General features: G+C 38.9%; 1 protein-coding gene across 1 annotated transcript in view; it reads right to left on the bottom strand.

The window, feature by feature from the left end:
- The window catches only part of thsd7aa (thrombospondin, type I, domain containing 7Aa), a 209,744-nt gene that overhangs the window by 18,963 nt on the left and 174,142 nt on the right, over positions 1 to 16,639 (bottom strand). Inside the window, exons 14-19 of the mRNA XM_042331989.1 lie at positions 11,184 to 11,362; positions 8,322 to 8,327; positions 5,018 to 5,151; positions 4,152 to 4,305; positions 3,639 to 3,780; positions 2,923 to 3,038 (exon numbers count right to left, since the gene is read on the bottom strand). Of these exons, the coding sequence (XP_042187923.1) occupies positions 2,923 to 3,038; positions 3,639 to 3,780; positions 4,152 to 4,305; positions 5,018 to 5,151; positions 8,322 to 8,327; positions 11,184 to 11,362 (731 nt within the window). The remainder of the gene's footprint in view (positions 1 to 2,922; positions 3,039 to 3,638; positions 3,781 to 4,151; positions 4,306 to 5,017; positions 5,152 to 8,321; positions 8,328 to 11,183; positions 11,363 to 16,639) is intronic.

Below are 16,639 nucleotides of genomic sequence, written 5' to 3'. Positions count from 1 at the left end.
TTTAAAACAATATTCTTTCTTCTCATTTCAAGTTCTGATTCCTTATGTTATTCACTTTCACCTTAACAGCTTGAAGATATAAATGTAAGTTGTTGTTGTATCCTACCTTTAACCAAAATGGTACTGACCAGGCAGATAAACAAAGAGGTTGGAGAAACCATTCTTGGAACTCAAGGGGGAATTCTGCCCCATAATTTTCATTTAGTGTTAAATAGGAAACTGGTGTCAACAGTGTGACAATTATATCCAAAGAGAGGTACTACACAATGTAAATACCCTCATTGCATTGAACAGGTATGAAAACCCACTAATTTATAAGTCTAGCTATAAGCCCCACATTTTTAAAAATGTTTTTAAAAATATATTATTTCTTTTTTTAAGTTTAAGTTCTGATCCCATGTGTTACTCACTTTCACCTTAAGATTTATCCTATGTGAAAGGTGCCAAATAAGCTAACGTTGTTGTGATTGATCTCCCAATGGATTGTTCGGTAGCTTTTCAGGAACCATTTTCAATGTTGGTAAAAAAACAACTTGTCACAAGAAACCTTAATTCGCAAGACTGATTTGGATGAAAAAGGCCAGGCCATTCATCTATTTGATCTCATCCTTCCAGAATACTCATCCTACCATCCATGCATGATAATTCAATCAATTTTTTAAATGAGTCCAGCGTTGTGACCTCAACCTCACATTCCAGTCAGTAAGGGTAATCCATTCCAATTATTAATTATACTTCCTAGGGTCTGTCCTGAAAATGCCCTTTCCAACCCTGAACTGTGTTCTGTCCTCTTGTTCTGCTATCTTGGTGTATTTGAAAGTATTGTTCTGGGTTTAGTTTCTCAATCCCATTTAAAAGTTTTCTTTGCCCAGCGACTACAATTGTAGATCCTGGAGCAAAACCCAGCTTTCTCTCCTGAACAGTTTGCTGCTGGAAAGTATTTCAAATTGTTCGTTAGAAATATAAATGGGGGTACTTGCGAATGATGCAAAAACAACCAAAATTGGAAGAAAGTTCAAGAACAATAACTTGCAGAAATGCAGCGCTATTCCCATAAAATATTGTCTTGGTGCGTTGTTCACTCTTAGATCAATACATTAACAAAACAATTGCTATTTAACTGTTGTCAAAAATATTTGAATTGGAATTTAAAGAAAATTTTAAAGCAAGTCTTTTTGTTCAGCTGTCGTCTCAGATAGTGTGTTTGTTCTAAAACAAACGGTATGTATGTGTGTCATTCTATATAAGGCCAGGAGATGGCAGGCCAGGAATACCATCTATTCTCAGATTTATGCATCACCAACCTTCTCTGGACAGAAAGGTAGTAGAAGCATTGTTCACCCCATTTAACAAATCTACATTAGTCTCGGTGATAATATTAATCCTTCAAAGATCAAATGCCCATCCCAGATTTCAAAATAAAACACGTTTTTATCTAGTTGTATAACATCTGGAAATATGACATTCTGCAGGGCCAAAGTATCTGAAAATTGGATTAGGAAAATGCACCAAACCGTGTAGCATTTATCAATCCGCAATATCCTCAAAACACACTAAAAGCTTGTCCTGCTCATTTCTGTTATGTTGCAAGGATGTTACTACATCCCTTGAAGAATGAACTTCTGGGGATTACATGAATATTGTGGATCATATCTGACAATTTAACAAGATCAGAATTTGTTATTCATTTCATGACTATGAATATTACATTTAAATGCATTACATTGGAGGCTCTGTTGCAATATAAACAATTTTCACTCAGAGTCAATCTCTGGGCAGTTTTTTTGGTCTTCGTTAGCAGTTCCTAAATGGAACCATACATTATTGCAAATTCTCCTGAACTGGTTTCCAGGCAGCAGCTGATGGACAATCCTATTACTGTTGTGAGCAGCGCACAGACAGTAAACAGGATTGTTATTGTGGTACCTATAATAGTGTGGAATCACTCCCCTATCATAAATTTTACAAGTTTCATCAATAATCACATTTATTGGATTCTCCAGTCATGGATTGCAGTAAAATGGTTATATTCCAAAACTACTCCCAACACTGCCTTTGATCCTGTGCTTCTCAGAGGAGTGTACAAGCATGGTTCAAGAGACCCACCATCCCTTCATGTTTCCATTTCGCCTGAGTCAGAAGGTTGTGGGTTCAAAGCACTAAATTAGGATTTGGAGCTCAAACAGTCTAATCAATGCAGTTCTGGGAGTGTGCTACAATGTTAGTGGTGTCATCATTTGAATGAAACATTAAACCAAGGTTCTGTCTGTCCATTCAGATGGATTTTAAAGATCACACAATTAGCACTGTCCGAAAAGAGAAGGGTGTTTCATGGCCCAAATAAACTTGGTTGTTCATTTCATTGCTGTGTTATTTGGCTGTGTGGAAATTGGCTGCCACTTTCAGCCACAAAACACAAAGTCACTCCACTTTACAGTATATCCTGTGAATGGGCAAGGTAGTCCTAGCTCGACAAGCAGCAGGAAGCTTGCCAAGCAGTCTTTCAATGGGAATTTTAGCTGGCTGGTTCACAGCCAGATGACCAAAATAAATCATCCTTTATTCATTTACCGTTCACTTAACTTTTCAAATGATTAGTAACCTCAGCCTTTGGTACGGAACAAAAATGTAAGATTGTTGTCAGCAAACTGGAAAGCTAAGGACTTCTTTTATTGATATTAAGTACCAATAGCAAGCTAACTTCCTTATCGTACCAGACATTTCCACTAAGATGTAACAATGTGAAAAGTTCTTACAAATACCAACTAAAAGTCACACCAGATTGACAGGAACTTGCCTGGTTTCATTGTTAATGAATGAATTGGGGGAAAGCATTCCATGTTAGATAAGGTGATGCAGTATGGTGCTGCCTTACATTAGCTGAACGAGCTGACTGCTTTGCAGCCTCCTCCCTTGACATACCTCTTTGCAGTACTTGAGGTCAACTGACTTTCCGTCGCTGCGGACACAGTCCAGCATTCGTGTTTTAATGCCGCTGCCACACACTGCCTTGTCACTCAGCTGACAGGTGCTCCAGTCTGTTATATGGAAGATAATCAGAATTCACACAGCAAGCAATTATACACACTCTGATACTGAGACAGTTGCCATTTAGTCTGAGTGGTTTGAAACACAAGGTGTTTATAACAAATTGATCTTTCAAAGGAGTACAAGGGATTCTTGCATTGTCAGAGGTGTTGTCTTTTGGATGAAACTTTAAACATCTGAGTTTTCTGCTGGATGTTATAAAATCCCACAACACTATTCAAAAAGTGAATTGAGTTTCTCTGTATCCTGGCCAACTCTAGATTGATTAGTTGTCATCTCATAGCTGTTTGAGGGACCTTGCTTGTGAAAATGGTTACACCTTTTGTCTACNAAAAACAGTAATTAGCTATGAAACATTTGAATCATTTTGACTTGAAAAGGCAGATTTTTTTAAATTGGTGCTTTCATAATACAATACAAATTTACATTTATATAGCGCCCTTCACATTGGGAAGACATCCCAAGGCACTTGACAGTCCTGGCTTGGCACCCTGGTAATGTTTGTGAAAAAACCCAAATGCCCTCTTTTTTAGTTGAAAACATTACTATTAAAGTGTGTTTCTATAACATTGAGCAGAACCCATAGTTACCTGTAACATTGTAGATATAGTGAAAGCAGTTCTTGTTCAGACTGCAGGTCTCAGTGTTTTTTTCCGATGGGCAGGGTTTTCCTTCCCCAGGCTGACGTACAGGGACCGCTGATCGCTCTCTAACAGAACTGCTATTGCAGGGCTGAACGGAAGGGAAAGCACATGTTAAAAGAATACAGACAATATCTGTTCATACAGGATGTCCTTTTCCTTTTGCATTCATTCAACAAGGTATTTGTACCACACAAGCAAACAATTAAAGCCGCACCTAATACAACAACATAATATACTAAGAAATACAATTGTCCTCTGTTTCAATGGCTTTACCAACAGTATTACACATGTCTTTTTGTTCTAACTGCAATTCATTTCATCCAAATAGTTTTCACGAAGAAACATATTGCTGGAAAATAATGCTTAAAGTGCTTCAAGAAATTCTCAGAATTGCAGAATCATGTAAGTGAAGAATGGATGTTGTGTAACGTTCACTGAGAAGAATTACTGCCATCTTACTAGAGGACATTTGGACCAGGAAGTCCACTCAGACATGACGCAGTCATCAGGACATGGCAGCTTGCATTGTCTAGAACCAAGTGGCATCTCTTCTGGGTCACAGAGGTAATCTTCTGCTGGTTCAATGGGCCCATCCATTGTATTCTGCATGCATCTAATGCAAAAAGAGGTTATGTTTTTTTCAAACCTAACATTTAAATCGAACAAGATCATGCCCTTCAGTTCAGATAAAATCCAAAATTTGATAGAATCATTAAATTACTTTACATATTTTATGAGGATGCCTACTATGTCATTGGTAAATGTAAGGTTTTTTTTTCCCCAATTTGAATGAATATCTAAACAAAGGAATGTAACAGCCCAGAAAAAAATCACTGAAGCCCATTTAACTGATCCCAACATAGTTTTAAAAAAATAACTATATGTCACTCATACTTCTCAATCAATTTCTTTGCAAAATTGTATTCTAATTCGCTCTCGAGTTTGCTAGCACATAATCTCCCTCCACTGCCTCGCTGTCTATTCCATATGTTGACACTGTAAAATATTTTGAAATAGCCTCTTCAGCTAGTCTCTTCTGAGCTGGAGTCAGTCACCTTGTTGTACTTTTCTTTTGACTTTGTAAAACATATTATTTGGGTTCAGTTTATCTGAACAGTTAATGGTCCTAAATATGTCAATAGGATGCTAACACTTCCAGGTCTCCCAGCCTCTAATTATACTTCTCATGTCTAATTCCAGTTATCAATCTATTTGTAATTCATGGTATCTCCTCTAATACCAGGATCCTTTATTGTAAATTTTCCATACAGTTGTAACACTTAAGGCTGTAATAAAAGGATAATATACACCACTTTTATACATACCTGACTTTCCGAGTTTGCACTCCTTCTCCACAGTTATCTTTCAGGTCCACATTGCTAACTTTGCACACACTCCATGGTTCTGCTATCCACACATACTGACTGCAGTCACTGTGGCAGGGAACCACTTCATACACCTGCAGCAACAAGACATGCAAAACTTAATGAAACTTCAAAGTTGAAAAAGTATTCTTTGGATGAGCAATAATGTCATTGCTACTTTGTCGCTGGGAAAGGCATTTTGTGACATTAACTATGTTTTTTGCAGGAAATAAACTCTGCATCACAATGACTTACAAGACATTGGCTCTGACCTGCGATTGCTTTGGAGCTGAAATCTTGCGATCCAGTGTATTATATATAGACAGAAGTGCATGAGACAAGGTTACATTGCAAACACTTTATCCAGTGGCAAGATCTCAGTAACATGACCACTTAATACACTTTCTTCCCCAAATATTACCTCGCAATGAATGAGCCCAATTCAAAACCAACAACAACTTACATTTATATAGTGCCCCTCATGAAGAGGCAGCATCCCGGAAACCTGAACCAGAACTAGGCTGAACATCTGGTATGTACTCCTTGAAGAACAGAAGTGCATTTCTTTTAACAACTAAACAAATTTGCTGCTGTGAGTCAACATTTGTTATTCTGAGGCCACTGGGGGCCTATAATCCTGGTTAAATGATAGATAGAATCAATAATTGTAGTGTTTGATTGGAAAGCCTTTGAGAAAAGCCCCAAAGGAAAATAAATGCTTAAGAGGTGAAATAAAGTAAAGGATGACATTGGGTGATTGTAGGAAAACAGCCCAACAGCTGTAATAATGGGCATAAAGGGACAAGTGGCAGTGGAAACAATGTCATATGGATTACCAACAAATTGATTGTTTAAGAATTGGACTGAAAGATTATAATGGATTGTGCAGTGTGGGGCATAGGAACAGAGCATTTAGGGTAAAGATGTTGTGTTGCATAATGTGGTACTATCCAGAACTCTGCAGCCTGTGTCCTCTCATGTGCGAGGCTCCGCAAGCCCATCCTCGCTCAGCTCCACTGGCTTCCCATCCCCCAGTGGATCAAGTTCAAGATCCTCCTGATCATCTGCAAATCCCTCCAAACGGTATGCTCCACCCTATCTCTATGAGGATTACCAAACTTTCAGTCATCTTTCCCCTTCCCACCCCATTGCCTCCCACCTCTAGCATGGTTGCACTCCAGCACTGTGAAACACTTTGAGACATCCTCCCAAAGTGCAAGATGCAATGTAAATTGTATTGTTGCAATACCCCTTTCTACTAGTCAACACGAGAATTAACAAGTTGCAGTTACTGGTCCCTCTTGCCCAGAAAGAAGCATTTGTGAAAGGGTATTTATACAGTTAAACAAATAACAGGGGTTAATAAAGAATTGTTTTCAATTCAGGAAGAAAAAGGCTTTGCTATTCATGTTCTGGAAGTGAATTTCTTGCTGATTTTATGACTGTTCAGCGTGTTTTCCTGCATGCCAAGAATGGAAGAAATCAACAAACCTCAATTAATGCTTCATGTGACAATCAGTCAACAAACATCAGCCCCACCATTCAGACAGACTAAAGCAATGGTGCTGGAGTTGGCTGACCCACTGAAGTTAATTTTATTTCCCTGTATTTTTCCTCTATTCATTATTACATATTATTACAATATCAGGTTCAGCTCAGTAACATGCATCATTAATATGTACCCCACAACTCCTGCCATTTCTGATGTTGTAACACATTCTGTCCAAAGTTAAAAAGATTGACATTTTAATTTAAGTAGCAACAAGTGCTTAATTTCCTGATAATAACAGTATAAATATGTAGTAAAACATGTATAAACTGTCATTTTAATGTCAAGATTCTTGTTAAATATCACTTGGACACTTGTACAGCTTTGAATATGTTAAATCAACAGAAGCCTATGCTCTCATTGCATTTAACTTTCCCAAAGATGTTGGATATACAGTAGAATTCTACTGATTCTCACACCAATTAAACACAACCCTGGTTAACCGCACAGGTCTCCCAATGGAAGTTGGACGCAGGATGGTGAGATACCAGCAAAAGTACTGTTATGCACATGTATGACATTACCACCTTACAAACTCTCCATATACACACTAACACTGCTTTTCTTGCCAGTCAGAAAAACAAGTCTTTATAGTATTTACAGTATTCAGTAAATCCGAGAGATAGAGATAGCCTGACTCAGTTGGTAGCTTTCTTTCCTCTGAATTAGAAGGTTGTGAGTTCAAGCCCCACATTAGGACCCATATAGTTTAAGATGACATTCCAATGCAGTAGTGGGGTGAGCTACAGTGTTGGAGATGTCACCTTATGAATGAGACATTAAAAAAGTCATGTCTACCTGTGCAGGAGGGTTTGAAATCCATAGATTTGGGGCATAGTGTCTGAAAGCACAGTCACCAATTGTAGAGCAGAGAGGATGAAAGAAGTGCATCAGACCCATGCCAAATGGGAAAAAGCAGAGGATAGGAACATAGGAATGTAGGAACAGGAGGAGGCCATTCAGCCCTTCGAGCCTGTTCCGCTACTTAATTAGATCATGGCTGATCTGTACCTCAGCTAATCCTTTCAATTCCAATTTCCGACTTTCTCCTCATATCCCCTGATAGCCTGATCTACAAAAATCTATCAACCTCACTCTTGAAGGTGTGGATGGATCCAGCATCCATGGCCTTTTGGGGAGAACATTCCAGATTTCTATCACCCTTTGAGTAAAAAAATGCTTCCTGATTTCACTCTTAAATGGTTTGGTTCTAATTTTAAGACTATGCCCCCTTGTTTTTGATTCTTCCACCAGAGGAAATAGCTTCTCTGTATCAAGTTAGAGAAGTGGGATCTGAGCAGATTGGAGAGTTAGGGAGGTGCCAGGGTATGAAGAGATTTGAAAGTGTCAGAGAGGATCTTGAAATCAATCGATTTTGTGACCGGGAGCCTGGCAAGAACTGGGGTGATCGGAGTATGGAGCCTGGTACGGATGAGGATGACACAGTTTTCAAACATTTGGACCTTCTTAATGTTGGAGCTGAGGAGACTGATAAGCAGTATATTGGAAAAATCTAGGCAGGAGGTGGTGATAGCATTAATGAGAATTTCATCAGCATTTGAAGTCAGATGGGATGAAGGCAGGTGATGTGGCAGAGATGGAGGAAGGCAGTCAGTCCTGGTCAGGAAAAATAAAACGCAAAAGCACAAGTATGGATCAGGATAGACCAACTACAAGTGGATTTTTTGTGTATTACAATGGTTAAGAATGTCTTACCTGAGCCTGGCACGAGCATGTTGGGTGTCCAAAGGAAAGGCACAAAAAGATAAAGACATATTGTTATTCACTCTAATCATTCAAACTGCACAAACATAAATTCTATATTAAATAATAATCACAATAATTAGATTTTCTGTTTTTTTAATGAAACAACTTACCCAAATCACTCATGTTCCAGTTATGTCAAGATTTTTCAGTCTTAAATGTCAGGTTTGATCAGTATTGAATTGTATGCTCACTGTCAACTCTATTTAAGGTTGTATATTACAATACATTTTACATTTACCTTGCGCCTTTCCCATAGGAAGGACTTCCCAAATGTTTTACACAGCTGGCTGGGTACTCGAGGCCTGGGGAAATGGGAGAGGAGGTTGTGGTAGGATGAGCTAAAGACTGTGTTAAGGTCCTAAGGAAGGCTTCAAAAGAGAGAAGGGAGTGGGTGAATCAAGGAACTTTTTTTATAGTTATCTTTCTTTCTGCAACATTTCCATTCTGCTACAATAAAATAAAAAAATAGGGTGTTTTCTTCAATTTGCGCAGTTTTATTTGTGTAGGAAACAAAATATTTCTCTCCCTATTAATCTGTGTGCAAGCCAGTTCTGTTCTCCTAGCCATCTCCCAGTATCAGAGCCAGGCAACACTTCAGTGGGTGGGGGGAGGGGTGCTTTGTTGCTGGAGCTCAGACAGTCAGGGCTGGCACTGTGCGCGTGTATGTGTCTGTCTGTGTTTGTGTGTGTGTGTCACTCAATCCACGACTGTTTGTGAGACACTGCTGTGAGCAATTGGCTACCGCGTTTCGCCCACAAAACGCACAGTCAATCTACTTTACAATATATCCTGTGAAGCATTTTGAGATGACTCGAAGACGTGATAAGGCACTGTATCAAATGCAAGGATGATGATGATTTTGATGCATGCTTTGAAGATTAACTTTTACTTCATACATTCTTATGCATTCCCACAGCAGACTAATGACCTTCTCTCATCTCTGTAAAGTACTGGTCAGTTAAGTCTTGTCTAAATTGAATGATTTCCCCCCAGAATATTTAGAAACAACTGGAGATTTGTCAATGGAAACCTTTGATCCTCTGAATATCTTCTGAGATGGCTTATTATCCCAAAAAATGAAAGATGTAAATTGAGAAGAGGGTTTATTACTAAAGTACTCAAAAAAGAGCTGGGGGTTTCTCCTGGTGTCCTGGCCAACAGTCCCTCAGATAAAATTGGTCAACAACAATATTTATATAATGTCTTTTACATCAGGAGGACATCCCAAGGTGTTGGACAATCGAGGGTTTGCATCTGGGGTGGGGTTGAATTTGGGAGGGGTGGACTAGGGGGGGAGGAGGTCCAGTTACTTCATGGCTGTTTATGAAATACTGCTGTGTATAAATTGGCTGCCACATTCGCCTACACAATACAGTCTCTATGAGATGTTCGCCCAACGTGAAAGGCACTGTATCAAATCCAATCATTACTATTATTGTTAAAGGTGACAAGCCTGGCAATGGAATGTCAGAATCGAACCAACCCCTGGGGCAGTCTCTTTAGTTCAGCTCCTGAACCAAATGAGTCTGTAGTATTCCAAGGTACTGTGGATGACAGCACAGCCAGTCTGGCTAATCGGCAGGAATTAGAAGGGTGGAACAGTCATTGGGGGCAGGAATTATCCCACTCTGTTCCAGTTAATCCTGCAAACCAAAGCCCTAATGGGTAAGATGGCCTTAGCTGATAACTTGCCAGACAATGCTTTCAATGGCAAGTTATGTGTTATTAGCCGGTTAGACTCCAGCAGTATCACAACTCACACTCTGAGTCCCCAAGCCTTGGCTCTTGCCAACCTGTGCCTAAAGCTGTCCAGAATTAGGTAAGCAGGATGCATCCCTCCAGGAGAGTGTGTGTTCCATTCCAGCAATCTATCTCTGGGATTTCCAGGTGTAGGTGCGATGCATGGAACTCTCAGTTTAGTTTGGATACTCTTAAGCAGGGTTTCCACATGTATCACACACCTGGCTGACCAAAATGATTATTATTGTTATTGAGTGCAGAGTCTATTACATCACTGTAAAGTAACATCTGCAGCATACAGAGAAACACTTTACCACAGTGTGTATTTGGACAGCAAATCAACCTTCCTTCTTTTCAATGTTTTCACACCACTTAACAGTTGCTCTCTAGATGCCCATTTTAATGAGCCTAAGATAAAGGTATCAACATAACAAGTCTCTGTGGTACAAAACTGGATTAGTCTTTTGATGGAAATCGGCCTAATTCTTTCATTTTAATTCACATAGTGTTCTGTAATTTATTCTGCTTGATTTACACATCATCTTTAAAGAAGAGATTTTGACAAAACAAATTCCACGTAGAATAGAATTTATTTTCTGTAGTCAGTTTCATTGATTTTCTGATATCCACAAGCACATAGTGAGCTCTATCTATCTGCTGTCATCTTTGTTTTATGCAACCAGTTATATCAGCACTGGGCAATTTCTTTGCTTGTAAGGAAGAAATCCATGACTGAACACAGCCTTGAATGAGCAATTTACTTTGGAGGAGGATTGTTGGCCAAGATATCAAGAGAAACTTGTATCATGCCAAGTGAGCACGTGTTGGATTATGAAAAGAAAGTTTAGGACAGAGACTAGCAACTATTTCTGTAAAAATAATAGTAATCATCAATATCTGAAAATACTTTACTCGGAAGCATGATCAAGGAGTTGTAATTGGAAAACAGCAGGGTAGATATATTGGCAAAATGCAACAAAATGAGTCAAAAATCCCTTTGTCCATGTGCAAAAGGTTTGCAAAACGGTTCTAAAATAAAATGTTCTTTTAAAAGGAGCTTGTTATAGTTACCTGGTTTGTGTGGTCCAACTTTGGACAAGGTTTTCCTCCATTGTATGGCTTCTCTCGCAGCCACTTAGATCTCACCTTTACGCCACTACCACAGGATTTACTGCAGCGAGACCAGTTGGACCATTCACTGAGCTTACAGTCTGACGGGCAGAAGATGGTGCAGGCCTCCTCTATGTAACCTGTTATAGGAGACAGTGACAATGGTCGGTATGGCAGGAACTGCTATTATGTACTAACAATAGCTTCTTTATAATCATTCTGTAAAACCTCCTGTGCTAGTGATAAAGCGACGTGTAGTCTGCAATGTTCTCAGAAGGAATCAGAAGGGGAAATTAAAAACCTCTGAAAGGTACTAAAGCAAGAAAACGACCAGAAACCAAAACATAATTTCTCACAGGCGTCCATTTCCCTTTCTGGCTGCTCCTCACACCCAAGCAGTCTATGGCAATTGTCAACTCAATTACAAGTTTCCCGGCTGAAATGAGCTCTTCGTAACTGTTTGTGAATATAACAAACTAGATCCCCCATGTGCCAACTAAAAAAATAAAGAATAAACAAAACTAACAAAACAAAGAACAAAGAATGTTCCTGTTCGTTAAATAAAATGGTCAACTCTGGATTTTATCTAAGTCAATCTGTTATGTTATGGAATAACAAGTAAAATGTGGAAACCAGCTGAGACTAAAAAGAACAAATAATAGAAGGAGATAGCTGGTGAATTGGAATAGGAATGAAAAGGATAGATGCCTTTACCAGTTTGAGACTACAGATACATTTGAATTTTTAATTGCTTTCTAATAGCTTTAGTTTCTTAGTCAGCCCTACTATTACCCTGCATTGATGTACCTCAAGCACACAAAGCATTAAGAAACCAAATCGCAAATGTTCTGTATTGGAATCTTAACTGGAGGATTAGGATAATATGTGCTATGATATGCAGATTTTTCATTGAGTTTATTGATCCAAAATATATAACATCAATTTTCCATATTGCACATGCAACAGATTAATAGTTTTAGAAACGTCCAAAATATTTATGCATGTGTCAAATGAAATGAAATGCATAAATACTAACAATTCCTTTTCTTAAGACTTTCAGTACAGAATTGACAGAACTTACTGAAAACCAATCGACAAATCCCATTCAATTAATGCTATAGAGGAAATAATCTTGCACTAATAAGGTACAAGACAAATTAAAATAGACCGAGGTGTTCCAGATAATTCAGTTTCCATGAGAACAGAATAGGATAGGCAGATATTGGATTTGTACTTTACTGATTGCAGTTACTGAATCCATTAGCGAGCTAGTTCACTGAGGTACGTGGCACGTAACAGGATTAAGATGAAGGAGAATTTGCTGTAACATTGTGAATGTACAACTAAAACCAGGCATATTTTAGGGAAAATCTTCAAAGAAGCAAAATAATAATCTGTGGATTTAATATAGCACCTTATCATGTTATAAAGATGTCTCAAAGAGCTTCACATAATATTCTGTAAAGTGATTGTGCATATTTTGTAGACTAATGTAGCTGCCAATTTGTATAGCAATGGCCCACAAACAGCAATGGAGTGAGTGACCAATTTTATTTGGGGGATTGTTGGACAAAATTAGGAGTTCCTATATATAGAGCTTTGACAGAACTGTTAGAATGTGCTTTCCCGAAAGGACTATTAATGTGAAGATTTAATATTAATGTAAAATTGCACTCGGTGTGAATTTTAAAGAACTATAAAAATATTGTGAACAGAATAAATGCTCATTACTAATGAAACCAACAAACTTCCTTATATCCGAAAACTACCCTATTTACAGCATAAGGTTTTTTTAACAACATGGAGCGTAAGGAGTTGGCAAAACAGTAGAGATAGCATTCTGGAAGGATGAGATCCAATGGAGTTCTTTCTCTGTACCACCCTTGTGAGTTTCTAATCATGTGAAAAGAAACCTGGACAGTAGCAACACAAGTGCTTGGGGATCATCATATCATTTCAAACCTGTCCTTCCTCTCCAAGGTAGAACGCGTCATTGCCTCCCAGCTTCGCTTCTTCTCTCCTACCACTCACTGTATGAATCCCTTCAATCTGGCTTCTGCCCCACCCACAACGCCGAGATAGTCCTGGTCAAAGTCACAAACTACCTTTTCTCCGTCTGCGACCAGGGCTCCCTGTGCCACCCTGTTTTCCTCAATCTCTGCAGATTTTGACACCATTGACAATTCCATCTGGAACTCTCTTTAAATATAACTTTACCTGACCCGTTCCTCTCCAATGCCAAAAGCCCAGCTTCAGGCGCCTCCTTCTACCTACCAGATCAAGCTTCCACTATGTCTTTGTAAAGCATTTGAGATGTTCTCCCTACATGACAAGTGTTATGTAAGAGTAAATTGTTGTTGTTATGGATAAGGACAACTTCTGTCACCTCCCAGCTGCTTTACATATGCAACACATGACCCCGTTACTAAACCACAGAGTGAAACCATGATCCTGCAAATCTGGAGTCAAAAGCTATGATCCACCAGCCCACAAGAGAATTGTGTGACCTAGCTTCAGGACATTGGCATTAAAAGCCCTGTGTGTTTTTCTTGGGGGGGAGGGGTGCACATCAGCACATTTGATTAATTATTATGTAACTTGCGTTTTTTATTGTTGTTAATAATCTTGTACTTTAGTAATCCCCTATTTAAGTGTTTAATAACTACTATGGTGGGAAATATAACTTGGTTGAGCACCCAGGATTCAACAATTTCCAGGCTAAAATTATTCTCACACCTTGAGGAATGAGTGGTATTCAAATTAGATTTTCCTTCCATTTCTTTTCACTGCTGAATGCCCTTTCATAGGTCCAGGATTCAGCGTACGCTTTCAGCCAGTCTGCTCCTATTCTCTGGAACTCCATTCTGGAGCCCCTCTGATTCATTCCTTCCCTCCCCATGATCAAGGCCCCTCTTGAGATGTACCGCTTTGGCCCCACTTGGTCATCTTTCCCCTTCCCACCCCCAGCTCAGGTACATAGCCAGCATTGTTAAGTGCTTTGAAAGTCCTCCTGACATCAAATGTATAAATGCAAATTGCATTGTATGATGAATAGTAATTTATATCGCATTGTTGAATATAATTACACTCTTTTTGTGAATTTGGATGAGGGAGAAATATTAGACAGGATACAGGGAGAATCCTATTTCTTTATCTCGATTTCCTCAGTTTTATTTACCACTATTCTCTTTCACTTTTGCCCCTGTTTAATCTGTTTCTTCTCTCCTACTTAATTGTGTTTGCTGGACTCAGCTCTGTAATTTGAAGACATTCTTTTATTTAAGCAACAATTCTTTTGTTCTCATCACATGGTTTTTCTGACACCGAGCATGGTTCTCAGCAGGCAGCAGGATATTAAATTACATGAAGATAAACTTGTATTATTGTTATAACTGTCTCTAAAGGGACGATTGTCTGCAATTTCATTCAATTTATTCATTCAGGGTACAGACGGACAGCAGCATATCATACAATCCATTAAAAATATGACGGCTTAGCTTCCCTCACTTCAGACTTTGCAGCCTGGCTCCGTGGGGGTTAGAACTCTTTCAAACATAATGTGTGATTTTGTTTTTTTTGAACGTAGAAAATAATAATCAATCCTTCAGCCACACATGGGCACTTAAGCAGTGGAAATAAATGGAAGGAGAAACTAAATTGAACGCTTGAAAAGTTGAATCTTATATGCTGAACCATGTTAAATACAGTCACTACACTTTACAATAAAATCCTGTGAGAAGTCCTCCTGTTGTGAAAGGACAAAATCAAATGTAAGGATTATTATGATTATTATTGTATGAACTCACATCTTGCTGGATCAGGCATTTTAACATTTTGAGGTGATGATTCATAAAATCTCCCTCTTCTTAAATGTGCCCTTTTTATTTTGATAGGTGATAACGAATTGCTATAATAAGAAATGTTAATCATTACTGAGCCAGGTGCAGCAGCCCTGCTAGACATCGCAAGTCTATTGCAATCAATGTCTTCACCAATGCTAACTTGCGTTAGGCTGTATAACCTGGCATCTGCAGCACATCCTGGTAGGTTTATACACTGTCTGGTAGGAAGTATAATGTATAGTTAGGGGTTGTCACGGAGACAGCTCCAGGATGTAATCCACGGTTTCTCTGTGCGACTGTCACAGTATATGGGTTATGGTCGAAGCGTGGATCAACTGGTGCTACCGATGGTGGAGATGAAATTTGATTGCATTTCGGACCGTTTTGGTGAGCTTGGAGCCTCTCTAAGGTTTGTCTAATTGTGCATATATTGTACGTGTGCCTTACAAAATGGCTCACACCTCTTTACAAATGTTGCTCGCATCACATATTCACGGTTTTCTATAGTGTGAATTGCATCTCTGCAGAGAAAGCTTGACCTCTTCGGATTGGTATGCTTCAGTTATGGCAAAAACTGCAAAAATTACAAAGTGTGACAATGGTTGGGTCAAACTCACCCAAAGCAGCCATTACACATTCATCCAGTGTGTCTGACAATCAGGCTGTGGCTGGTGAGGGACCGGAAACCCCAAATACCATCTCGTCTATTCTGTAAAACCACTTTGGCTTAAAATTTGAGATTGTGCAGAAATGTGAAAAAATTCTTAAATTCAGTCTTAATTTGGAACAGTGAAACAAATGGGTTTCTAAATTTCCACATGATCATAAATTTTAAGACAACATGATCAAATGCAGGCTAAGACTGGGCAGGAATTCAGGTCTAAAGTTGGTATCCTACAGTCACAGCAATTGTTATGCTGAAAGACCAGTGGGATTAGGTTGGGGTGGGGGGATCAAACCACAGAGCAGCCTTTGGTTATTGAATGTATTGACTGCAATGTGAACCATGTGATAATTATCACCCAAGATGATTAACACATTCCACGTCACAATTTTTACCCTTTGTTGAATCATAGTTTGGCAGAACATTTGATATTGATCATGTAGATTGTGCACAAAGCTAACAATTCCCAATGATTTGCAGGCGGGACAAGTTAAACGTCTTATCTGAAGTACAGGGTTTCTAACAAAGTAGCGCTGCACTGAGCTCAACCAAACTGTGGGGCTCACACCCATGGCCTTCTGTTCCAGAGGCAGCTGAGCCAACTGAACCAAATTAATCTTGCCAAATGAAAGGAAGAAAATATTCTTTGCGGCTTTACAAAGCTGGCCATCCTCCATAAACATCATCTGGTTCCTGAGATGTCTATCCATGAAACTCTGTGCTGTGTCTTGTGTGTTCATCTTCAATTACTCCTTATTGTTTGAAGCTGGAGAGAAGCCTGTTTCAAACTGACGACTGCTACTGTCCCACATAATTCAAACTGCAGTAATACTGGCTTTATTTCATTGCACACAGCAATGTATCATATATAATTTTACCTGTATGTATTGGAAGGATAACAAAATGACTTA

This window comes from Callorhinchus milii, unplaced genomic scaffold, assembly GCF_018977255.1.
Source record: "Callorhinchus milii isolate IMCB2004 unplaced genomic scaffold, IMCB_Cmil_1.0 Scaffold2, whole genome shotgun sequence".
In the NCBI taxonomy this organism is placed as follows: domain Eukaryota; kingdom Metazoa; phylum Chordata; class Chondrichthyes; order Chimaeriformes; family Callorhinchidae; genus Callorhinchus; species Callorhinchus milii.
The sequence above is the reverse complement of the archived record's forward strand: the minus strand, read 5'-3'. Positions and strand labels throughout refer to the sequence as shown.